The 26,150-nt window shown below is 51.4% G+C and overlaps 1 protein-coding gene across 1 annotated transcript; it reads right to left on the bottom strand.

Moving 5' to 3' along the window:
- Nucleotides 1–1,130: 1,130 nt before the first annotated feature.
- On the bottom strand, nt 1,131–25,030 carry ITM2C (integral membrane protein 2C). Its single transcript, XM_084212439.1, has 6 exons — nt 24,898–25,030; nt 10,669–10,806; nt 8,912–9,100; nt 8,518–8,628; nt 4,407–4,557; nt 1,131–2,873 (listed from the first exon to the last, which is right to left on the bottom strand). The coding sequence occupies exons 1-6, from the start codon at nt 25,009–25,011 to the stop codon at nt 2,782–2,784; spliced, it is 795 nt and encodes a 264-aa protein (XP_084068565.1). The 5' UTR covers nt 25,012–25,030; the 3' UTR covers nt 1,131–2,781.
- Between the last annotated feature and the right edge of the window lie 1,120 nt (nt 25,031–26,150).

The following is a 26,150-nucleotide window of genomic DNA, read 5'->3' as shown; positions in this document are numbered from 1 at the left end:
TTGTATACGTGCCACAGTTCAATCAAATAAAGCAGCCTTCTGCCAGAGTGTGAGCAAGATTAGGAAGTAGAACTGATTTAAGTTCTCTTAAGAGCAAGGGGCAACAAATGGAACCTCAGAAAATGAAAATCTGAACCATGAGGGAAATTTGGAAAAAGCAGTTTCACAAAACAAGCTGGGTTTTTTTGTAGTGGACAAGTCTCAGTTGCTGACTCACTGCTATCTGGATTTACTGGAATGCATCAATCACACTCTCAGTATCAGCACCTCAGCCTTCAAGAGGCATGTCTGAAAGGTTCAGGTTTCCCACAGAGTGGTGCAGAGTTGCTTCCTCAGCCCAGAGCTGATGGAAGAAGAGGGCAGTCAGGCAGAGCCAGCTGGGCCGACCTGGGAGAAGAGGCTTTGGCAAACACAATCACTGTAAGGTGCAGCTCCCCTCAGAACCCCAGGATGGAAAAAGCACCCATACACTGAAGAGTTAAATTCAAAATGCAGCAAAAATTACTGTAACCAGCGAAACATTAACTTCCTCCCTGACTGACCAGAGACTAACTGTGGGAAGAGGAACAGTCAAGTTCAGGAAAAATATTCTGACGCTTTCCAACCAGAAGCCAAGGGACCCCCATTGCTGTGTGTAGTAAGGAAAGGAAAAATCCCGAAGGCCAGCCCTGCAGAGCCAGTCAGAAGGCAACTGCAGGCTTGGGTCACGTTGGACACATGTCCTGTAGAAATCAAACAGCTGGAGAAGCAGGGCTGAGCATAAAGATCCAGTGCCCACGAGCCACCCAAGCAGCAGAGCTGTCTGTCTGCTTCAGAGACCTGAGCTGGGCAACTTTCCCACACAGGCTGCCCTCGGGTGTCCCAGGGATGGGAGAGGGGAAGGGCCCTCAGAGCCTGCAGGCATGGGCAGCTCCCAGCAGGTCAGCCACATCCCCAGAGCTCTCCCATCACCTTGGGAAGGGCCTCCCCACTGCAGCATCCACCCCCTGGGCTGGACCCCCCAGCTGCTGCCTCCCATCAGCCACAGCTTTGTGGAGGGCATGTCTTCCCATCCCAGAAAACACACACTTCAGAGATCAGAGGTAAAAGACTTTATTATCCCATGGGTTTTTCCTAAGAAGTAAGATTCCTACCAGACAAAATATACAAAGCATCTTATGTTTTCTTTCTACAACTGCATTCTCACCCTATGGAACAGTGACCACATGAGCTGACCCCAGAGAACCAAGGTTTGTCCTTACAGCTGCGGGACTGCACAGTTAGCACATCCAATGACCAGTTACATCATGCAGAACCAGAGGGGAGGGCAAGAGGCCTGTGTGGCACCTGAGTGCAGGCTCAGGCTTCTAGAAATGAAGAGAAACGCAGGGCTTAAATTTACCAGTTACTTCCAGGAAGTGAACCAATTCTCTGACCCACTTCTTGTCATCCTCTTGGCAATTAAAGGCTGGGGCTAGCAGCAAGTTATTGCTGGGAAAACACAATGCTAGAAAAGTAAATACCCATCTGGCAGTGGGAAACTTTCCACACCAACCTGCAAGAAGTGACCTAATTCTTCATTTTACATCAAGCTTAAAGCAGAATGAAACCAAAGTGTCCTCCTCTACTTGACAGAAATTAGTATTTATAGCTATATTTATATAAAATAATAAATACTCAGCCTCTAACAATATACTAATTCCTATTGCATTACATGACCATCCTGAGATCCTGTTTTGTTTTCACATAATTAATTCATAAAATTAACACTCAGAAGTTTAAAATATATTAACTTTGCATTTTGGTTCTGCTGAGTTAATGATTGTACTTGCATTTACTTTATCCTTCCTCTTCCAAAACAACAAGCTCATTTCAACAGATGGTGAACAGGTCCAGATTTGCTGGAAACCAATTAACAAGAATGTGCCAAGTTGAAACTCACCCCATTCTTTCAAGCCAAAAAACTGCCTGCATTTCAAGAACCTAATTAGTTTTAACTACATTTATGGAATGGAGGGAAGAATATTTAATTACTCTGCGATTCTTCTGTCTGATGATCAATAGAAATGCAGTTTTGTCCAAACAATTTCTCTGCAGTATATTGATCAGCTGAATCTTGCCTTGTGTCAGTATCTGTACTCCACTGGTGCCTGCAGATAATGTGATACACAGCTGGATTACAGTGATTACTATCAAAACAGCTTTCACTGGAGGAGTTACACAAGAATACACACTATTAAAAGATTTGAAAAACCTGCTTCTTGACTTGCCAGTAACTACCAGTTCTGCTGCTGACACCTCCTTCCCTCTGCTGAGCTCCCAAACTGCCCTGTCTGTAGCCTCACAACTATTCCTTTCCTAAGCGCACCTGGTTTAGGTCATTGTATCAGCCCCAAAATGGAAATCCTCCTCTTGTGCATACACCCTCTGTCCCAGTGCCATGGCAGCCTCAGAGCAATATCCCAGCTTGAAACTGCTCAGCCAAGAAAAGAGCACCTATTTCCAGCATTCCTATTTCTCAGCCACCCCTTCTACCCAAACCTGCTCCCAAAAGAGATTTCCATCCTGTGGTGTGGAAGAAGCTGCATCTACCCCCAGTTATCTTTGAGCACTGTGTAAATTTAAGCCCAGCCAATGTCTTGGGTAGGTAGCAGGGAAGAAAGGACCGCAAAGGACCCCAGAGGTTAGAGCTGCACAAGCTGGGGGGAGTATAAAAAGTAGCCAGATTACCATGTCTAAAGAGAGGGCTGAGAGCATGTGTGTGCAAGCAAAGCCAAGGAAGGTTACATCTGGAGAGTAGCTTCATGACTTTTGGCAGATAACAGTTTCGACCACAAAAGTGTTTTCAAAGTGACGAATGCGATGGCAGTTTCCAGCCTCACGTCGACTGATACCTAGAAGTGATTTAAAGAGAGGAAAGAGGTGAATCAACAAATGATAATCTGTAAGAACCAAAGCAAGGAGGGGAAGGAAAGCAGATGAGATGCAACTTCTGAACACTGAAATGGGAAGACAACATAGCCCATATGGAAAGAAGCCTTATCTGGTCTTTGGAAGAATTAACAACCTTCTCTAGGATATAGTCCTGCAGTAAGAGCTGCCATGGGCTGAAGGAGTCATCTGGCAACAGTTGTTTCAGTTGACAGTATCTCAGTGTTATCTCAGGGACCAGAAAACATCAGGAAACCAGCAGAAGTCACAGGCTTCTGGATGCAGCCAAGAAGTGTTTAAAACCCCTGTTTGTATCCCTGCGTGCCTGATCCTGCTGTGGCCCCAGCCTGGGGTAATGCTTCCCCCTGGGTAATACTTCCCCATGCAGGTCCTCAGCTCTGAGCAGCTCTGCTGGCAGCTCCTTCCCCCTTCCAGCAAACCTGTGGTTCCCCAGTGACAAGCAGGACTGTGCCAGGGTTCCATGGCAGTCAGTCAGCTCCCACTGGGAAAGCACCATCAGCTACAGCCATGGGGACCTCTGCACCCTGCAGCTTCCCCAGAGACCCAAACCCCACTGACTGTAGGTCCACGTTGCAAGTGAGCCTTTAAGTATACCTTAAAAGCAAATCAATACAAATACTGGTATTAAAGAGTATTTTGCAGCAATATTTCCATTGCAATATAAGGTACATATTGCTAATTTCCATGAAATCATTTTTACACAGTCCAATGTTCCCTCTTCATAACACTTTCCATACTATTATGAACTTAATTAATTAAAGGCAATTTGCAGATCTAATCTGCTCTGAATAGCTGCCACTGAATCGGGTGCCTTCATTAGGGAAATTTTCCAAACGATTCCCAACAGCACTGCTATTAGTTCAGCCCCAGGAGCCCACGTGTAAATGAATTGCTGGCTCCTGCAATCATTTCTGCAGGATTTGTATCGGGCTGGTGGAAGACACAAACACAGCACTCAGCACCCATTTGCAGCAGCATCCTGATGTTGGGCTTGGATTAACTGGAGGGGAAAAGGCAAAGCCCCAGAGGGAAACCAAGCTCTGGCCATGAAGAGGCCAGCATGGCTGCACAACCACAGCGGGATTGTGACACGGGGTGAGGAGCAGGGGCAGGGCTGTGATGGGGTGAGGAGGATGGGACAGGGCTGTGATGTGGGGTGAGGAGGATGGGACAGGGCTGTGATGTGGGGTAAGGAGGATGGGACAGGGCTGTGATGTGGGGTGAGGAGGATGGGTCAGGACTGTTATGAGGGTGAGGAGCAGGGGCAGAGCTGTGATGTGGGATGAGGAGCACAGGCAGGCTGTGATGAGGGTGAGGAGCAGGGGCAGGGCTGTGAGGGGTTGAGGAGCAGGGGGTGGGATGGGGTGAGGAGCAGGGCAGGCTGTGATGGGGTGAGGAGCAGGGGGTGTGAGGGGTGAGGAGCAGGGCAGGCTGTGATGAGGGTGTGAGGGGCTGAGGAGCAGGGAGGCTCTCACGCCGGCGGGCGCCGCGCCGCCGCAGCCGGTACGTCTCCTTGCCGCTGCACAGGCGGTAGATGAAGGAGCCCAGCTGCTCCATGTCACTGACGTGCTCCGTGGCGATCATCTCCTCCTGGATTATGTACGTCTGAGGCAGGTATGTCCCTTTCTGAAACGACAGAGTTTCCACTGAAATAAGGCACAAACACTCCCTGAACACAACTGTTTCACGCAGAGCACCGTGGACAACCAAACTGTAGAAAACTCATTCTCTGCTGAGGGTCAAGCTCCACTTACTGAGGCCAGTTAACGTGTGACCTTGTCCTTGCTAGAAACTGTCCCTTGCTACTAGCACAGTGCACACAAAACAGATGAGATCCAAAAATGGAATGTTCACATAAGGGTGAAGTCAGTGTAGGATCAACCCTGTTATAAACTGACCCAAATTTTAGAGCAGGATGCCCAAAACTGTAACTCTGAGAGTACAACAAAGCCATCTGGAGAGAAATAAAAGCTTAACCAAAATTCCAGGAACTCCACTGAAGTGTGTGCTCTAAATTTACTTCAAAAAAAAACCCAATACCACCAGCCCAGCTCAGATTTCAACATTCTCCTCTCCTCTCTGGTCCATTCAGCAGAGGCACAATGATGTCCTGCCCTTAGTGCCCACAGGAATGGGGACTGGAGATGGGCAGTGGGCAGCACATTCAGAGAAGAACTGAGCTCTCCACACACCTTCATTGTCTCAGGAACATCTGGGGCAGTGACATTCCTGCTGTTGGGGTAGAGGCCACAATGAAGGCCAGGGTGATGAGTGAGGTGTCATGGCAGAAAGCTACCAGGGGATGGTAAAACAGGGTTTCTATGTGTCCCCCAGAGATGGAGGTCTCATCTTCCCCTGCGGGAAAGAGTTCAGCTCAGCACTGGAGACTCTCTGAAAGCTCGTTCCCAGGGCATCTTTCATGTTTGGACATCGCTGTAGCAACAAACAGGTGTATAACAAGGGCAGCCTGGGCCAGGGGGCACTTGTGAGTAGATGCTAACTAGATCATGAAGCAAAGAATCACCTCTGGTCCCTTTTCCTTAAGAGTCAAATAAATAAAAGAACTGTCAGACCCCAGGGCCAAGGTAAGTATAACTGTCTCAAGCTGAAAGGTGCAGCTGAGTGTGTGTTCTATTCCCATCTTTCAGAGCTGGGCAGTTCTCTGCTGTTCATGGGGCAGTTTTTTCTTTCTCTCTCCCACAGCCCATCCTCCCTCCAGCAGATCTCTGCTGTCCATGGCCACTGAGTGTCCCTGCACGGCTGATCAAATTCCACCATCCCATGGGGAGATGCTGCGCCCAGGGCAGGAGCCAAGCATTCCTACCTGGATACAATCTGCCCTGGAACAGCACAGCAGCCTTTGCCCCCTGCATTCCCAGAGGAGCAGCTTTCTCCTGCCCTGCATTCCCAGAGGGAGAGCAGGCCCATCTCCAGCAGCCCTGGAGCTGCAGAGGAAAACTCCCCCCTTGTGCAGGATCCTGCTGCAGCAGAGCCACAGCTGGCACTGCAGGAGGGCTGAGCCCCCCTGGGATGGGGCTGTGCCCCCACCCTGACACACAGGGGACAGGGACTGCTCTGACTCCGTGACTGTTGGGTTTTTTGTACTATTGCATTTGTATTTTTAATTTTCCTGGTAAAGAACTGTTATTCCTGCTCCCGCATCTTTGCCTGAGAGACCCTTCATTTCAAAATTACAATAATTCAGAGGGAGGGGGTTTACATTTTCCATTTCATGGCAGGCTCCTGCCTTCCTTAGCACACACCTGTCTGTTCAAACCAAAGTGAAAAGCAAGCAATAGCAGCACCATTTCAGGTATCACCTCTTCTGTTTCCCAGGGCCGGTTATCTCCACAGAGACATACTTGCAAACACACTGCCTTAACTCAGTGATGTGCTGCTGAGCTGGCACAGCCAGGTAGATCAATAAGGCTGTCCCCTAACACTGCAGGATTAGAAAATTAGTGCCAGTTTGTACTACACTAACACTTCAGTTCTGCAAGAAATTCCCTTATTGATTCTCAGGGGGAGAAGGCAGGGGGGCTGTGAGATACGTGCAGTTCCTGGCATGGGGTGTCACAGTGACAGCCAGGGCTGGGGCTCAGGATGTGCCACACCCTTGGCCTGGACAGAGGGCTCAGAGACAGACATGAGCACACAAGCCAGTTTCTTCACTGTCTCAGACTGAAATAGCTGTGGCAGGTGAAGGGGGAATCACCACTCCTCCATGGCAGGATTGTGCAATAAAGACAGTACCTTTAAGTCTCTGCCAAGAACTTTCAGCAAGCTAAAGCTCTGAGCATCTTGTGTTCTGCAAGAGATGTGGATGGTCCATCATTTAACTGGGTCACCTCCAGTCTCCTGCTGCTGCAGGGGGGAGCATCCCTCCATCCTTTTATGTGAGACACTGATGCAGGCCTGGTCACTGAACTGTCACACCTGTGCAGAATAAAGCCTGAAAGAAGCAGGCACAGGGCATGTGGCAGCCACTCTGCAAAGGGGTACCCTGGCACCAGGCTGGCCAGGAGGAAAGAGCAAAGGAGGTTCCCCAACTCCCTGTGCTGCCCCAGTTTGCTGGAGCAAACCACTGCTGTTAATTGCTGGACTGTGATTTGATTCTAGAAACAGGAATGCAGTCACTGAACAGGTCCAAAACTAAACTTTCTGCTGGGAATTAGTCTCATTCATTGGGGACTTGACTGCCAAGGAGGCAGCACAACCTTCCTGGGTACCCTGTTTCACTGCTTCCCTCTCCTCATGGTGAAAAACTTTTTCTGAGCCCAAAACCAAGCTAACCACTTTAAAACAATGTCTCTAAGGTACAGGTTAAAGCCTCCAGAGACAGACTGGACACTACTGAACCATCTCAATAATCAGGAGGTTATTTAAACTCATACCTGCTTCAGGCTCTTCACATATGACCACATATGTGCTTATGTAAGCATAAGCACATCCCCTTTTTAAATGCCCTTTTTAAATTCAATGACAATGCATCATTTTCACTGACTATGAGTTTATATCTCTTATTTTAGCATGTGCCCAGCATTCCCAATCTCTCAGTTGTTTTCTCTCAGCTTGTGCAATCCTGCCTTTTCCACTTCCCTCTGCCCCAGGGACTGGTCACCTGCCAGGGTCAGGAGCTGTGACAGGTCTGGAGTGAGTTGTAAGTAAATGTGTGCTGTACGCCAGCAGGGTTCCCAGCACATTTGCCAGACAGTCACAGTGCATGAAATTGTGAGGCCTGCAAGGAAACAAGCTGGGAGTCTGACAGGGACTGGAGATCAGGCTCTCTCCAGGCACAACTGCTTGTCTCTGAGCTCACACTGCAAAGTTCACCATACTGCACGTAGCAGGAAGTGAGCAAAGAGAATTTAAGACAGAGTAAGAATTAGATTGTCTTTTCCCCCCCTTTCTTTTAAACAGACCCTCATAGGAGTGATAAAAGACCCAGGCTCAGTGCCTTGATTTACCTGCAGAAGACTGAGACAGATTTGTACCTTTTGCAGTCTGAGAAATCCTGTGCTTTTTTCCTGCTGTGAAGATTAAATAGTATTCTATTTTAAGATGGCTGCTTTCAGCAGCACAGGCTTCTGAACTGAACAAAATCGCTGGTACTAAACCCAATTAATGCTGGCTGTGAGCATAACTGCATGAGCCCAAGCCTGGTGCTGCAGCCCAGAAGGGAGGGCAGCACAGATTCCCCCAAACAGGTGAGTGTTGAAGGCCTGCTCCACCCCAAGGGACACTGAGAGCTCTGCAATTGGCAAACCACAGTGCAAAACACAGGAGGGAAAAGGAAGGAATTTTTTCTTTTTTCCCTTGATTCCTACAGTCAGTGAACACCAGAGGGAAGGAACCTGCTGCTTCTCTGTGTCTCCCTGGTCAGGCTGATCCTCGTGCCAGCATTCCTGCATTGTCTGCACAATCGGTACTTCAGCTAAACCTGCTGAAGCCTTCACTCTACATGGAGACTCAGGGCCAAGGCTCACTTCCCCAGACACAGCAGTTGTGATTTGCCAGGAGCTGCCAGCTGGCAGCCAGGATCCCACTCAAGGAAAGCATGCAGAAGCAGCAGGGCTGCAGCTGTACCTTCACGTTGACCAGCAGTTCCCACAGGTTGCGAGGAGGCATCACGATGGTGGTGTTGAGCTCAATGACGTAGCACTTGTCCAGTGTAATGTCATGATACGCTGTCAGACCCTGCATGCCAAGCACAGGAATGGCACAAGTGAACCCTCTGCAATGAACTCTGACTGGGAAAATGGGTGAGGAGAGGGAATTCAGGGAAGACAGGACACTGTGTTAAGCAAACCTCCCTACTCAGCAAGCAGAGTGGGCTGGAAAATCCCAAAGAGGGCCTTGGGCAGGAGGGCAGGTCAGGAATAGATCATGTGACAGCAGTGACAGTGCTGGGCCGTGAACACAGAGCTGGCGCACCCAGCTCAGCCCCACGCTGCCCCCACAGGCCCCAGGAGCTCCTTACTCGCTGGAAATCGTGGATGATGTCCGCAGGGTCGCTCCCCCCAAACTGGGGCACGGGGACATTGATTTGCTCGTAGTTCTCTTCAATGTAGATCTTGACATCCTCGTGCAGCTCCAGCTGCCCTTTGAAGGGCGAGTACAGCGAGTCTTCGTACAGGACACCGCAGTGGAACACGCTCTCACGGGGCAGCTGTGGGGCACAACACAATCCAGGCAGGGCCACAACACAACCCCCAACAGCTCCAGCAAACATGGCCAGGAGTGTACCCTTGCTGGGTAAAACACTCATCAGATGCTTGAAGATATTTTAAGATCAAGCTTATTGCCAGAAAACATTCTTGGTGAACCTAGTGCAAATTACCCCTGTGAAATTATCACATCTACATGCTAGCCAGGTCCAAAGGGAATAAAGAATTCCCTGCTGGCTTTCATGAGGAGTAATTCAGAAAGGCAAACTGACTGCCTGCAAGCTCCTATATTTCCTCACCAGGCTGTTCACATCTCTCCATAGCCATGGCTCACAGTAACTGCATTTTTCTACAGGAGGCACAGAAAAAACAGTGTATTTTCTAGGAGGCATAGAAGCTTGGGCTGAGCAGAGAATCATTTCCAGAGGCCCTTGTAGCTTGGAGTGACAAATGCAGCAAAACAAAGTGGATTTACCTCCCAGCAATACAGGAGCTGCTGTTCTCTGAGCAGCCTGGGAGGTGTCCCTGCCAGGACCTCCCTTGGGGCCAGGGCTGCTTCTCCTAGGGAAGTGCCTCCACCAAAAGCCCAGGGACAGGTGCCCTCACCTGGGACAGGGCTGTGTGTGAGGGGGGAGCAGCTCTGGGGCTCTCACTGCATTTCTAGATCAGGTGTAAATGAGAACGGGTAATAGAGCACTGATAATTTCTTGAAACAAAGACTGCAAATTAATTTGACAGCAAGGAAATTTATGGAGAAAAGGAGTATATAAAAAGACTCTTCTGCTGAGTGGATAAGTGCAGGCTGCAGAGATGAAGGCAACAGCAGTCCTGGGAGAACTCATTCACTAATAGCCACTCCACAGCACAACGAGGCCTCCAGTGCAAATCAGTGCTCTGGGGTTTCTTGGCTAAACATCCAGCAGGCCGGAGCTCAGCAGTTTCCTCCTCAAAAAGCAGCTCTGCCCTGTCTCATTCCCTGTGTTCTGACCCCCCACAGTGCTGCCAGCCAGGCCAGACCAGGCTTTGCAAAGACTATGTGGAAGAAAAGGTGCTGAATTTAATGGAGGTTGAGGGCTCACTTTCTATATCATCTCCCACTTTGTTCTCACTTCTCTGCTTGCTTTATTAATAGCAGCACCTATTTTTGTCACACCTACAGAGTTTTTCTGTGCTAGAGCCTACAAAACCGACTGCAAAATGCTGTTCCCTTGCCTGTACCCCTCTGCTGTCTCCAGGCTTGCTCTACCCTCCACAAGCCATGCTGTCAGACTGTTGTACCCCAGACAGCAGCAATGTGGGGTTTAGAAGGTACAACTGGCAGGGTATTTTTATGCAGTTAAAAAGAAAGGAAAACAAAGCCATAAGGGAAGGGGAGGGTTTCTGGAAGGCCCTTCCTGGTGTTGGGAATGAAGGTCAGCCTGAGTCTACCACTTAAGAAATCTGCAGTGCCCAGCAACCTGGCTCCTGGGTGAGCACAGGGCAGGGCAACAAAAGCCAGCAGCACCTCTGCCAAAGGTGGTCTGACTGCTCGGGCTGATGGAGCCAGAAGTGCTTCCCAAGTCTCTCCTACCTGGGTGATGAAGAAGTATCTGTAGACGTACATGGATGCAAAGACCAGCCCCAGCAGCAGCACGAGCAGGCCCATGGTCAGGTAACACACCCCGCTGAGCGACGAGCGGCGGCCCTGCGCCGCGGGGCCCGGCTCCTCCTGGGGACAGAACACCCGCCTCAGAGCCTGCTCCAGGCCCCCAGCAGCCTGCTGGCCCCTCCAGAGGTGCTCCAGCCACCAGCAGCCTGCTGTCCCCTCCAGAGGTGCTCCAGCCACCAGCAGCCTGCTGGCCCCTCCAGGGCTGCTCCAGGCCACCAATAACCTGCTCTCCCCTCCAAAGGATGCTCCAGGGCACCAGTAACCTGCTGTCCCCATCCAAAGAGTGCTCCAGGCCACCAGCAACCCGCTGAACCCATCCAGGGGTGCTCCAGGGCACCAGCAACCTGCTGGCCCCTCCAGGGGTGCTCCAGACCACCAGCAACCTGCTGTCCCCTCCAAAGGATGCTCCAGGCCACCAGCAACCTGCTGTCCCCTCCAAAGGGTGCTCCAGGCCACCAGCAACCTGCTGTCCCCTCCAAAGGGTGCTCCAGGGCACCAGCAGCCTGCTGTCCCCTCCAGGGGTGCTCCAGGCCACCAGCAACCTGCTGTCCCCTCCAAAGGGTGCTCCAGGCTACCAGCAGCCTGCTGAACCCATCCAGGGGTGCTCCAGGGCACCAGTAACCTGCTGAACCCATCCAAAGAGGTTGTGTTGTGCAATGAACAGGGCAGGCACGCCCTGCAAAGCAACATCACACCTGGCAACAGTAAAACACTTGTGCATTTTGCCTCCCTCACCCCAGATACATTAACTATATACATTATATATCTATATATTTACACATATTGGAAAAAAAAGTGTGTGTGTGTGTGTGTGTGTGTGTGAACATACACAGACATATGTATCATCAGCTTCCCACCAATTGTTCAGAACAAAGACAAGCTTTGTTTCAGTGGGAGGTAAAGACTGACCAAAAATAAAAAATAAAATCAGGAACTAAGAGTTCCTGGTTACTGAATGTAACAGCATTTATGTATTTATCGTCTTTTTTTTTTAAGTTTAAATGCTGCCACTCACGGCAGAAATTGGAAATTTTTGTGATGGGAATTACTGATACCTCCTGGCCCTGCTGGGGTGAGCTGACACAAACAGATGTGCTGATCTCAGCTTCATTTTCAAGCACATTGCAGCACAGCTCCAAAGGAAAATGGACAGAGCATCAAAAGAAAACAGACCTGTGCTCTTCAGAGTGCTGCCCAATCTATACAGCTCACCTGGTCACAGCCCTGAAAACAGAGTGCAAAGCAGTGCAAAGGCAGGGTTACCTCCCACAGACAGCTCATCCCAACCCATGATGCTCTTGCTTTTACCACCAAAATAACCCTTCAAATGTGAAGCAGAATGATGTAAGGCCTTCCAGAAGCAGATGAAAGAAGCTGGTTCAGAGATGCCCCAGTTTCCACACAGAAGAGCTGAAAGCTGCCCTCAGCTGAGCAGGCAGGCTGGGGAGAGAAGCACCAGGGAGGGCTCTTGCAGATTAACTCCCTCTGTGCAGCTGAGATCTGATGTGCTTGACTACAGACACTCTCCACAGCTAAGAACAGGAGGAAGACTGAAAAGCAAACATCAGTCTCTCATTTCTAAGGTTCCTCCCTTCTTAAAGAAGAGATGTTTCTCCAGAATAACGTGGCCAAGAGCCACAGGGTGCTGCCAGCGCTGAAGCCCCAACAGGACAGGCCCCTGTGCCCTTGCCACCCTCTGGTGGCATCAGCCCAGCTCTGGCAGCAAACTCCTCTTTCCCCTTTCCCCTTTCCCTACCATGGAGCAGCCCTTGCAAGGGCAGCAGTTCAGTGCCAGGCTCAGAGGCATCACTCCTGTCCCAGACTGGGACATCCCAGCATCACTGAGGCACCCCTGGGGACCCTGCCACGTGGGGATTCCCTGCTCCTGCCCTGCACCTGAGCTCCACTGAGATGCAGGAGCAGGGGCAGAGCCAGCAGCCGGCAGCCCCTCTCCTACCTGCTCTACTCCCAGCCAACAGAGACTCCTCCAGACACTGACTTTTTTATTCCTAGCCACATTCAGCCTGATAACTGCCAAGACCAAATTGCTTTGGGGGAGCTACAATTCCAGCACACCTCCAGGAGAAATTAATCTACATTTATTTCTGTTTCATCCCAGCTGCTGAAAGACCCACAGCACCTCCATTCACCTCCAGCTTCCTGCTCTGAAGGATCACTGCAATCAGTTTGCTGCTGCTCCTCCAGCAAATAAAGGGATGAGCAAGCTGAAAAATATTACATTTTTTCCTCTCCTTCTGCAGACAATGGGCAGCAATTCTGACAAGCCACAAAGAAGAGAAAAAAAGAAACAAAAAATCACATTACTAGAGGAAGTTTAAAGGCTCTCTGACATGAACCACTAGGACAAGAAAGTCATGCTGGATGTCAAGTGTTTCACAAAAACAGCTTTCCCCAGACACTTGTCATCACAGAGAGAGTGCAGACAGGGGGGGTGAAGAGGAAGGAGAAGATCTCCTGACACTGAAGCAATGCTGAGAAAATGTTTAATGCTCTGCAAGTGAACCATATCCAAAGGGTGCCAGGGTGGTGTGGTGGTTAATGCAGCGCTGCTCCTGCCAGGGGCTGCCAGCGCTGACTCCAGGGACGGCCTGGAGAGAGGCTTCACGAGGACACAGCAACTCAAAGGGCAAAGAAAATACTCCCACTAAGAGAAAAGCTGTGTTTGAGGAATGGTAGAGAGGGGAAATCAGCCCACAGTGGTTTGTTACTTGCTAGGGCAGCTCTGGTCTTCTTTGCATGACCAAAGACACTGTGAGACATCCGACCTCTCACTGCCAAAGATGGGTTCTGCTCCCTACAAAACATTCCTGGCTTCAGGAAAAATGCCAGAGCTTTGCCCTGGGGGAGAAGGTGGGAGAAGCAAAGCAGGGCTTTTATCTGGAAGAAGTTATTAAACAAGCCCCCAAATTCTGAGGGAGGAAAGAAAAAAATCAACAGCAACTATTCTGATAGAGCAGCAATTTAGGCAGTGAGGTTAAAAACACAGCCAGCCAGGTCAAGGGGAACAGTTAACACAGTTCTGCAAAATACTGCATAAAAATCCCCTGGAAAACCTGACTAAAAATGTGTGTCTCCATCCCCCAGCCCAGCAGATGGAAAGGCCACCATCCTTTATCACTGTGAATAAATGACAATTTAGAAGTATCTATGGCAGTCTGCACCTTGACTTGGGGCTGGAGGCATCCCCAGCACTGAGAGCAGTGCACAGCCTGCTCCAACAGCTCTTCACCCAGGATACCCCATCTGCACTAGCCTGGAAAAATCCAAGAAGCTTGTTGCACAGGCTGCTGCCTGCTTGTGCCACTAAACACCTCCTTTTCCACAAGACCCCCACTCCCTGCAGTAGAATTGTTTACAAACAAGGTACTCTAAAAAACAGAAAATCCATCACAGATTATTTCCCTCTCTTCTTGCCTAGGAAGGCCTGGCTCCCCAGCAAGGGGAGAATCAGGCTTGGCAGCAGGGTTTTCCTGAAGAGCAGTTCATGGTGTGCATTTCCAAAGGACAAAAATCAAAATATTAACACACAAAAATGCTGTACATTCACCAGATATTTAACAAGATTCCAGAGAATTCATTAACTAGACACTGCTTGCAACAAGCCATCCTATTAATTTTCTGCCTTGATCAAGCTTGGGGTTTTTTTGGCCAAGAGAAATGAGAAAGGTTAAAACCATCCCTGAACAGAGGTAGGGACAGGTATTTCAGCTGAGTAAATGGCTTTCCTCTTTTTGTTGTTTTAAGCACAATATTCCAAGAGCTGGACGTATTTTACACACAAATGAGCATAAGGCCCTTCCCCCCTCCCTGGGCTGAGCAGAGGACAAATATTTATTTGTTTCACCATGAAAGAACAGAAGGAAAAGCAACAGCAGTGGCAGAAGGGCAGCATGTCCACAGTCCAGGCACTACAGCTGTGCATGTTTGGAGGAGGATGCACAGACACACAGCTCTGCAGAGCACCCCACTGCCTCTCACACAGTGATCCATTCTTTGCTCCATTTTCCCTGGCAGTGCCACTTTGCTGAGCCCACAGAGAGGCCAAGGGGAAGCCACAGCTCACTCTTCCCCTGCATGGAGAATGGAGGAAAAAGCACCCACCTGTCACAAAAAGCACCTGCACATCTTGGTTTTTTGCCTGGCATCGTCCTGCTAATCCTTCATTCCACAGGACAGTCAGAGGCAGCTCCACAGAGAAGCCTGAGCTCCCAGACATGCTGACTCTGACTGCTGTCAGGCATTCAGCCCAGCAGCACCCGCAGCAGACAGGATATTGGAATATAAAAAGGAATTCCTTTCCTCAGATAAAACAGGCTCTTCACTATGACTCAGTGTCCTGCCAGCTCGAAGGGCCAGCACAGCAACAGAGTACAGGCAGCAAATACCCAGATGGGAAAGGATGGAGGCATGATAGAGACCATGGGGGAGAAGAGGCTTGAAAGTAGCCTGAGGGGTGAGGAAAAGCCCTAATTCAGTCTTTGTGGATTTTGTTTGGAATTTCAGGTCTTGCTGAGGGCATGATGAAAATGGCTGGTGTCCTGTTATCCCTGTTTGGTACTGCATGGTTAAGAACAGTTCTACAAGGGGGTGGAGGACAGAAACCTGGCTGGGCACAATGTCTGGTTCAAGATTTGGAAATCAAGTTCAAAGGTCACAGTGAGTCAGAGCAGGGAAACCTCTCAGACCACCTGTGGCTGAGCCAATCCCCCCAACTTCACAGCACTGAAGGAGCTGTTAACAAGAACCATACCTGGTGAGATGCTGCCTTTGGAATTTCTCACTAATACAGGAGAAGGTTATAAAAATAGAAATGTGACATTATTGCTCCTTCATCACCCATGTCTGGCTGAAGATGGCAGAAGTGAGAAAATGAAAAGTGTCGTGTCACGCCTCGATCCCTTCCCAAGTCGCACATTGCCTCGGCAGAGCTGGGCTCAGCTCTGGGCCATTTCTGCTTCTGCAGCTTCAGAAACACAGGAGTCCTCCACAAACCCTGTTCCCTGCATTTCTGAAACACACAGCTTTGAAATCTTTCATTTTAGGTGTAGCAAGGCCTGACAAACTGGGGACTGGATTGACAAGTGTCTAAATATACACCCCCAACAGGAAAAGAAGCGTGGGGTGACTAAAAATAGTAGATGTGATTTTGATGACTGACAAGTGAGGAGAGAAATGCAATGCAAAGGGATGCAGTTTGGAGAGCAGTGCCATCTAAAATATGTCACCACTCTATGGGACACTGCTAAGGGAGCAGCAGCCTGAGCTCTCAATGTTTGATGCACTGACATAACTGCAGACACTGCCATGGCTTCCTCAAAGGATGGAGGCTCCAAACTCAAGAAACCCTCATCAGAACAATCTAACTTACCTTGCTGTTCACTCATTCCTGCTAGCCAAAGGCCAATATGGACTATGGGGAAAGAAAAAACATCAGTTCAAGGTCACTACCTCCAGCACATCAAGTCCCATATTCACAGCAAAATCAGTTACTGCTTTACAAAACATAAGGACTTGCAAGAGTAGCACCTCCACTGGCTTCAAGTGGAAAAACCCCACAGCTGATTGCTGGAAAACTGCAGTGCTGCCACTTCCAGCAGGTGTAAGCTGGAAGGGACTGAGCTCTCCTCTGATGTGATGGCTTAGCTCTGAATGTCCCCTCTTGGGAAGTGACCCCATGCCTGTACCCAGAGCCTGCTCTTTCTGCTCGTGAAGAAAAGCCCCCATCCACCCACACTACTGGAGCAGCCCTACTACTGCAGGGGCTGGGCACTCACTGCTGCTCCCTGCTCCAGGAGAAGCACTGGGATACACTGTAAGGTGAAGCAATGCAGAGCTGCCTCCCAAAGACACTCAGGAATTCCAACACAGGGGAGCTCTGTGGTGGAGAGCCCCCAGGGATGGTCAGAGTGAGCCAGGTGGGCAGGCAGACTCCAGACTGGAGCACCTGCCAAGCTCTGCAGAAGGGAGGCGAGAGACTACACACAGGGAAAAGGCAAAGGAAGGCAAGAAGAGGGAGAGGAACAGAGATAAAATATCACAGCAAAGGCATCCTGGCATCCATCAAAGCACTCCTGACACTCCAAAGAAGGTTCCTGTGCCAGATGAAGAAAAAATGAGTCCTGTCCTCAAGAGCAGTTATGCTCGGAGAGAGGAGAGGAAGCAAAATGAGGAGAATACCAGGGGAGCCCGTGGGGACAGAGTGCCTGAGGAACTGCCCTGGCTGAGAGGGGTCAGAGCTGTGCACTGGCAATGAGAGGCCTCTCGAGGAACCCACACATGGAAGGAGAGTCCTTCCAGGCTGAAGGGCATTTCTGATGCTCTAGGTCAGAAAAGGAAACGTGCATGCACAGACAGAGAGGAAAACACACACACACACACATATATATATATATATGGCACACAGTTTCCAAGGCAACCAAAGTCCCTGCTCACAGTCCTTGAGCAGTGCTTGCACTGGCCACCCGACAGCATTTCCACAGAGATCACAACTGATGACTTTTGGACTCAAAGATGCCTGGAAGCAAAAAAAAACCCCAAAAGTAAGCCAGTAATTAAGAGACTATCACAGCTGAAGGCAAAAAAAAGTTGCAATAAATGAATCTACTCACACCTTTGAGTGACACCACAGCATGTGACTAGCTACAAAGCCACCTGCCTCAGGAGTCACTTCACAGTGCTGGAAATTAGAATATCAAAAACAACCACTGGCTAATTAAAACCCTCAGCATTGTTGCTATACGACAAAGACAGCAGGATGTTAAAAATGCAGCCTAGCATGTGGGAGCTCCTAAGCACTCAGTGATCATATTTTCCTTCTCCCTCATCGGCAAGAGAGATATAAATCCCCCTCTTTTCTCCTTTTTTCATCCCTTTATGGAACTAAGGGGCTGTTTCTCCTCCCTCTTTGCACAGGGGTGAGGAATTAATTTCCATATTTTTGTTTTGTTTTGTTTTTTTGGCAGAGGCACAACAACTTCCAGCTGGAATGATTCCAACCTCCCTCTCCTTCTCCCAGGAGTACAACCATTCAGAGCATTAGCAGAGCCAACAAAGCCCCTGGTAAAAACAAGACTGTTCTTACCACGCTCACAGCTGAAGCCCTGAGCATCATGTTGAACAGAGAGGCAGGCAGAGGGAAAATAAACAGCTGTGACAAAGTGGCAAAAAAAAAATATCCCAACCTGGGCATTTAACAGCCTGACTGCCAAAATACTGATTCTGATAAACACAGCCTGATTTCCAGCCTCTCACTACAATGATGGGGAAAATCAGTCCCTGCCATGGAGCAGCTCCAAGACCACAGCTAAAAGGCTCTGGAGCACCTGGGCAGACCTCACCTGGGAGAGGGAAGGAGCCAGCACAGCCATGTGAAGGCCATGGGTTGTTTGGGGTTTTTTACAAAAGACTCCCTGAAGTGGGAGGTGGCATTAAAAGAACAGGAATCTTCCCCAGGAGAATAATGGAGGTTAAGCTTTGGCACTGGGTCTCAAAACCTCTCTAGAGTGATGATAGGCAAAAGGCAGCTCAACCAAGAGCTGCCCTGGGAATAGGGGAAGCTCTTAAACTGAGAGGTTGGCAAATTTAAAGAGAGCCTTGACTCAAAAGTAAGACATATGCAGGTGGGCAGACACCTGACTCCTTAGAAGACCTCTCACAAATGCCAAAAATATTCAAGAACACTGCGAAACTGAAGTAAGGAACTGCCAACAGCTTTCAGCCTGCTCTTGGTGTAGCTGAGACTTCCTTCTCCTCCTGGGTGAAGGGAAGAGAAGCTGCTACCAAAGCCAGTCTGTTTGCTTCTACCATCATGCAGGGCTTGGAAGAAGCAAGCCATTAGCTGGGTCCCCACCAGAGTGCTGAGCTGTCCCTCAGGACACACTCCTCTTTTCCCAGACTGCAATTGTACAACTGCTCCCATGTAACACAAACCCACCTAGCAACCCAATAAAGTGGCCCTGGGCACAAGGCAAGGGAGACAGAGGCTGATTTTGCAAGAGGTGTGAAGGACTGGGTGCTGCAGCAACACATCTGAAAGCAGAAAATCTGACAGGGAAAAGACACATCAAAGGGTTTCACACGATTTCACCTGAAGTTTTTCACCTCTAGTGATGCCTTTGGATGCTAATGAAGCACCAGAGCAGAGCAACAGCTGGGCCCAGGACTCACCTGGACACTGCCACTGGGCTCTCACTGCTTCCCCCTGAAAGCTCCATGTCTGGAGAGCTTTGGGGTGTGTACAATTTAAATTCACAGCACCTACCTCAGAGCTGGCACAGTCAAGGCAGGCAGAGATGGTCAGATCAGGCAGTCTGGACCTCACCAAGAACAAGACAAGCACTGCTGATCTGGCTATGGCCAATCAGCACTGTCCCTCCTCACTCTTCCTCTAGATGTGACTGATTCCCAAAAGCTGGAAGAAAGGACACAGCCATGCCCCAGATGCCCAAGAACATCCTGCCTTCTGCTGGTTCTGCAGACAAGAGGCACAGTCCCAGCCAGAAACCTGCACTGATCACTCTGAGCAGAGGGGCAGAGTCCAGCATCTCCTAGAGGGCAACTTCAATCATCTTCAAGGAACCAGACTTCAGGTTACAGCATTTGCTTCTTCCCTGAAAATCAGGACTGGCACAGTGTCACACCATAAAATGAAGGCACTGCTCCCTTCTAGAACACTGACAGCTATTATCTTAATCTTCTCCCAGCAACAGTATAGGAAAACTCTGACAGTCAATCCTACACTTGAAAATTCACCACAAAGAAAAGATGCCTAGTTTAACAACAGCAAGAGAGAGGAGGCAAATTTACCCTTCTCTTTGTTGTTCAAACTGACTTCAAAGGTAGGGCATGGCACCAAGGAAGACAACTCTGAAAAGCAAGTGCTGAGAGATGAGTGAAAAAACCCAGCACCCTCACACTGTCCTCCTTCAAATGGTAACACTGGCATTAAAAATAACCCCAAACATTCCTAGGTTCTCACACATCACTTGGGAAGAAAATATGCACCTACAAGTGAAGATGCCTTTTCCATCTCCTGTAAATTTGGTAATGAGCAAGCACTGGTAGCACAAAATCAGGAACTGCAGACCTGGCTGCAGTGCTCTGCTGGATGCAGCTCCCTTCTTCTGAGCTTCTGTCCCATACTTACTTTTGGTTCATTTGTACCCTTTCAAACTCTTCTTTTCAAAGGTATTTCTTGGTTTTCTGTGTTTAGCCAAAAAAACCCCTCACTGAAACTGCTATGCCCAAAGCAGGTAAACACAACAGGTTCTTCCCACGTGAAGAGCTCCTCCATGCAAAGCTGGGCTGGCTCCAGCTCTGCCCCAGCTTTGGGAGAACATGAACCTCCGGACAGCTATTTCCAGTTCCTCTGGCTCCAGCTCTTCAGTCTACATCTCTTTGGTGAAAGACAGCTACATGTTTCAAAATTCAGTTGCATTTATTATGTTTCTGCTTGGAATAGATACTCTCTGTCCTAATCCCTCTGCCAGTTTTAGCCAGATCCTTTGTCATGCTCAGCTGGAATATCAAATATTCATGTCTGGAGTCCAGTAAGACACTGAAGTCTAGTATTTCACTAGAGCAGATTCTGCAAGGGGTCCAGAGACATCTTTTTTTTTCCAGTTCAGACCTTTTCCTCTGCTTCCAAGGCATCCCCAAACCACAGAGAACCAAAACCAAATGAGAGTGCTTCTCCTTAAGCCGACAACACCGCACAGGCCACAAAAAGAAATCACCATTTCAGCCCACGTGGTTATAGGAGGATTGGGCAAAGACCAGGAATAACCTTCTGTTACAGGAGGCTGCCTCTTAAAATTAGGATCTGCCATATTCAACTCCCTAAGCCTGAACACGGTGAGAATCCCTGCAGCTTGAGAGCCTCAAGCCTGGACTGAAGCCTGCAAACATGTCAATGAGCACAATCAATCCACACTGCTGCCAGCAAGCTTGTCCTTCCTCTCTCTGAATCTACAGCTTGCTTTGTGAAAAAGCCTCTTTTTAAAAGACTCTTTCTCACATCCCCTTCCCTCGCCATCTGTCTCCCACCTCACAACATTCTGCAAAGAAGTCGCTCACAAAACCCAGCGCTGCGCTGGCACAGCAGCACCCACAGGTTGGTGTGACTCTGCTTTATGTGCCCAAAGAGCCACTGCTCCTCCACCTGCCCCCTGAGCTGGAGACCAGCTCTGGAGCATCACTGCTCAAGGGGCACCAAACCCTGGGAGAGCCACAAATGGCACTGCTGTCCTGCTGCCACCACAAAGCGCTGATCCTCTTGGGCTGGCTCGGGCAATGCAAAGCATTCCCAGCTCAGCATGGCCAGCTGAGCATCAGGAGAGGCAGGGCAGCAGGGACACAGCCCCAGCCCCAGCACTGAGGCACTATCTGCCTGCTTAAGAGCTCCACAGCCACAGCAGAGCTGCTCCTCACTGGGGAGATGTGCAGTCACAGGGAACAGAGCTTCCTGGGCACCAGAGGGGTCCTCAGGGAACGTGCTCCCCACAGGTTTCCAGGCTTTGCCCCGCTATTTCTGCCAAGCAGGGCAACCACGCTGGGTGTGGGAGCTGTGGCAACAAGGAGGAGGCTGGGACAGCTCAGCCAGGAGCTGGGGCACCCAGCAGACAGAGGTCCTGGGGTGCAGTACAGAGAGACCACCCAGGCACACAAGGGTTGGATGGATCCAGTGCCAGGCAACAAGCAGCTCCTTGGGGGAAACTTCTCCATACCAGGAAGGGTGTGATCCAAAGACCACTGAGTCTTGTCAAGACTTTGGGCATGCAGATGGGATGAAAGACATCAAATCAAAGCCTGGTATTACTGAAACCAAGAGCAAAACATCCTGCAGACAGCATTGTGTGCACCCTGGAAAGCCCCTCACAGCCCCTGGGGCTCTGAGGCACTGCCAAGGTGTTTCCAGCAGGCTCACCAGGCTGTGGATATGGAGAGAGCTCTCCCAGTCCTGCTTGGCCTGTAAAACCCTTCTCTCCCACCAGCCAGACCTGAGCACTGCCCTGCCTTCGACACTCATCCTTCCACAGACAAACAGGACGGCATGAGCAGTGCTTTCCCAGAGGCTCCTGTGACAGCAGCCCCTGGATCACAGAGGTGTGTTTCCTGCAAACCCCTGTCCCCAGACACCAGCCAGTGCTGCAGTGTTGCTGCAAGGCCGTTTCCCCCAGCCAGCAGCACCGAGTGCCGGGCACAGCCCTGGGCCGGGCCAGTGGGGCAGCCAGAGTCCACTCTGCACAGGGAGAGGGCTGAGAGCTGCTCTCCTCTGCCCACTTTCATCTACACCAGGTCAGGCTGCAGCTGTTAATGAAACCCCTTCTCCTCTGGCTCTTGCACTCTCTGCCTAATAACGAGCAATTATTAGAGGGATGCACAAGGGATCAAAAAAAGCCCAAAAAACCCAACCCACGTTTTGACTAGAGCTCCAGCCATCAGTTTTATTTGGTTCCTGTGGATTTCAACATCCACCACAATCACAAGGAGCACATTTCCCAGGGCAGTTACAGACACAGCCTATGTGTCTATTTCCATTTTAGACTGCAAATATGGAGTTCAATTAAAACTTACTGAATACTATTCTGCATCTGAACAAATATTTTCCAATGAACACAAAGGATTTTTTCACTGGCTGCATAACCTCAAGCTGCCTTCTGCTCAAGGCTGCTACATCCCCACAGTTCCTACTTAATGACAAGACTGTTTCTTCTATAATCTCCTAAAGTCTTGCAACAATCTCAAAATTACACGGATTTTTCTGACAGGAGTTTAAACTGCATATTCTTCCTGATTCAAGCCAAGCTGTGCAGGGGAGAAAAAGGGTTCAGCACATGCAAGCTTGCTGTCACGACTGCTCACCTACTACTTTTCAGGACACATTAGCATTACAGACATCTTCCTGCCTGCTGCATCTTTGCATTCACCAAGCACCTGCCAAAATCCCCAGGCTGCAGAAGCTGCCGCTGAATCATTTCCCAGCTCTGGCTCCTATCACTGGGATTGAAGTTATGAGATCAAAGAGGAAAGGAATGCAGAGCATCCTGTTTGCATGTCACCAGTGCCATTTTGCTGTGAGGCAGCTCAAGAAAGACACACACAGACAAAAGTTACTGGCAGCAGGAGCGGGAGTATGGCAAAAAAAGCCTGGCTATGGAAAGACCAACGCCACAAGCTGGGTGTTTTACAAAGGTAAAGGTCCAGCCAAGCCCAAGCACAACAAAGAATCCACTGTCTGAAAAACATCATCAGGAAGAGGCCACCTGATGTCAGTGGATGTGCTGCTCCCTGGACATCCTCACACTGCACAGACTCACTGTAACCCACTCCTGCCCTTATTTCATGGATCTTTTGTTGATGTTCTTACATGTCTGTCTGCTGGAATCAAGAGACTGTTGAGAAGTCTTTGTTCTAAATTCATGTTTTTAGGTTCCTTTGTAGCTCACAGAGGTGGGCTTAAAAGAACATCACCATGCCTCCCAGGAGTCAGAGAAAGGCCCACGGCAACATAAAAACCCCCAAATTTATTATTTACTACCTAAGCCAATTTCATACATCTGGCAGGACCTGAATCAGAATAATTTTGATTGCTGGGATCTGGCAGCACTAATGATAGAAACAAGCTTCTGTCACTTTATTACTTTTTAAATTGCTTTTCTCACAGGGCTCATGAGAAACAGATGGATCCTGCCTGAATTCATGCAGTATCAATAGAAGAACTGAGTTTCTGGCTGTGGAAGGCTGGTTTAATGGCAGGATGAGCTGGAAGTCCAGTGTGACAGTCAGCTTCCAGGGCTGGACATCAGAGGCAGGAAGAAAACGAGCACCTTAGTTTGTAATTAGGAAATACAGTCAGGAAATCACTGAGAGGTCACAGCCAGCCACGTTCGCCCAGGTCTCTGCAGAGTTCCTTGGTGAGATTAACAGATACAATCATGATAGACTGAGCACAGCCAGACCCCGGCAGCACAGCTGAGAGCTCCAAGCACATCATGTGTGAATGGAGAGATCATCATGGTCTAAGTGACTCCCTGAACTCTGCAGAGCAGAGCAGTCTCCTGAAGCCCCTGCTGCAAAGCCTTTCTCCAGAGCCATTCCCACTTGTTTGGTGAGGCACATGAGGAGGAACGCTCTGCACTGCTGCAGGAACAGAGCAAAACCACAGCTCCCACACCGTTTTTTGAGACAGAGAGAGACTAGGGTTCAATAAATGATCAGACCACATGCACAGCCTAGGGATTTATGAGGAATACAGAAATGCCATTTAGGACTCCGCCTGTGAAACGGGAGTGCTGTAACAGGGCAGAGCGGATGCCGTGGGTCAGGCCCAGCTCAGGACGACACCCTCACACTACACAGTGTGGAATCCACCCAGCAGGGCCACCCTGGCAGCAGGGCAGGCAAGTGGGGCTCTCCAGCATCAGAGACTTCCCAAACACCCAGCTCCTGCCAAACCAACAGCGCCTGGTTCACTGTCCGTGCTGGAGAGGGGCACTGCCCGTGCCACCCCCGGCACTGCCCGGCAGCGCCTGGCCGCGGCTCTCACAGCCCCGGAGCTCTGCCCAGCCCCAGCCCACCTTCTGCATCGGCTACGGATGCTCCAGTGCCTTCGCTCCCCTCGTGCCTGAAGGGATCCCAACCCCTGCAGCACTGGCTCCCCTCTCCTCCCCATCACCTGGAGCCAGCAGAGAACTCCCCATCACCGTGTCAACTCCCATCTAGCGCTCTGTGCCCTTAGCCCCTTGCTTCCCATCTTGCTCCAGCACCATCTGCTTTCCTCCTCTTGCCTCCTCCCGGTGCCAACCCAAAGCCTTCAGAGATGTTAGGATTTGAAATCCACCCGTGTATGACCAATCCCAAATTACATTCCCGCAGGCTAACCCGCCCGAAGGGATGAGCTCCGCTGCCCCTGTGTGCGCTGGACATTCACTCCCGTGCCCAGGGACGGCTGCTGGCGCCACGGCGCCGCTATCCTGCCCCATCCCCTCCCCGCTCCTCTCAACTCTGGGCGCCCACCAAGCCCCCGAAGCCGTCGGTAAAGCCGGACACCTCTGCCGGCGCCTGTCCGAAGCAGCACCACAGCACCCGCACCCCTCGACTCCCGCTGCCCCTCTCCCCCGCCCCACTCACGGCGCCCGGGGGCAGCAGCACGGCGCCCGCCACCCCATCGCCCCCCGCCGCCTTCTCCTTCTCCTTGTCCGGCTTGAGCGCCGCGGGCGGCTGCTGGACGCCGATCTTCACCATGGCCCCGCTCCGCCGCCACCGCCGGCCCTGGCACCGCCCCGGGGAGGGGCCGCGCCGCGCCCGCCCTCAGCGCCGAGCCTGCCGCGGGCACCGGGCGGGCACCGGGCCCTCAGCGCCGAGCCCATCACGGGCACCGGGCGGGCACCGGGCCCTCAGAGCCGAGCCCGTCACGGGCACCGGGCGGGCACCGGGCCCTCAGCGCCGAGCCCGTCACGGGCACCGAGCGGGCACCGGGTCCTCAGCGCCGAGCCTGGTGCGGGCACCGGGCGGGCACCGGGTCCTCAGCGCCGAGCCCGTCACGGGCACCGAGCGGGCACCGGGCCCTCAGAGCCGAGCCCGCCACGGGCACCGGGCGGGCACCGGGCCCTCAGCGCCGAGCCTGGTGCGGGCACCGGGTCCTCAGCGCCGAGCCTGCCGCGGGCACCGGGCGGGCACCGGGCCCTCAGCGCCGAGCCCATCACGGGCACCGGGCGGGCACCGGGCCCTCAGCGCCGAGCCTGCTGCGGGCACCGGGCGGGCGCCGGGCCCTCAGCGCCGAGCCCATCACGGGCACCGGGCGGGCACCGGGCCCTCAGCGCCGAGCCCATCACGGGCACCGGGCGGGCACCGGGCCCTCAGCGCCGAGCCCGTCACGGGCACCGGGCGGGCACCGGGTCCTCAGAGCCGAGCCCGCCACGGGCACCGGGCGGGCACCGGGCGGGTACCGGGCCCTCAGCGCCGAGCCTGCTGCGGGCACCGGGCGGGCACCGGGCCCTCAGCGCCGAGCCTGCCGCGGGCACCGGGCGGGCACCGGGCCCTCAGAGCCGGCCCGGACCCTGCCTGCCCGCGGGGACCCGGCTGCGCAGCACCCCCGGCAGCACCCTCCGGCCCCGCTGTGACCGGCCGGGCTGCGGGACACGGAGCGGCTGCAGCGGCACCCCCGGGATCTTGGGCACGGCACGGTCAGTACTGCCCGTGGCACTGCTGACGTCGGGTCAGCAAAGGGGGAAAACCAAACCAAAACCAAAGCGAACTAGCCCCGAGCCTGCAGCTGATGGACACAGAGAGCAGGGTTACTCTGGGGAGAGCTGGAGAAGCCAGCCGCTCCTCGCTTGGAGGCCACAGAACAGGATCCGTGGAGGAACTCGGGTGGCCTTTCC

Source organism: Fringilla coelebs (genome assembly GCF_963513975.1).
Source record: "Fringilla coelebs genome assembly, chromosome: 10".
NCBI classification, from domain to species: domain Eukaryota; kingdom Metazoa; phylum Chordata; class Aves; order Passeriformes; family Fringillidae; genus Fringilla; species Fringilla coelebs.
Note: the sequence above shows the minus strand (reverse complement) of the source record. Positions and strands in the feature narration are given on the sequence as shown.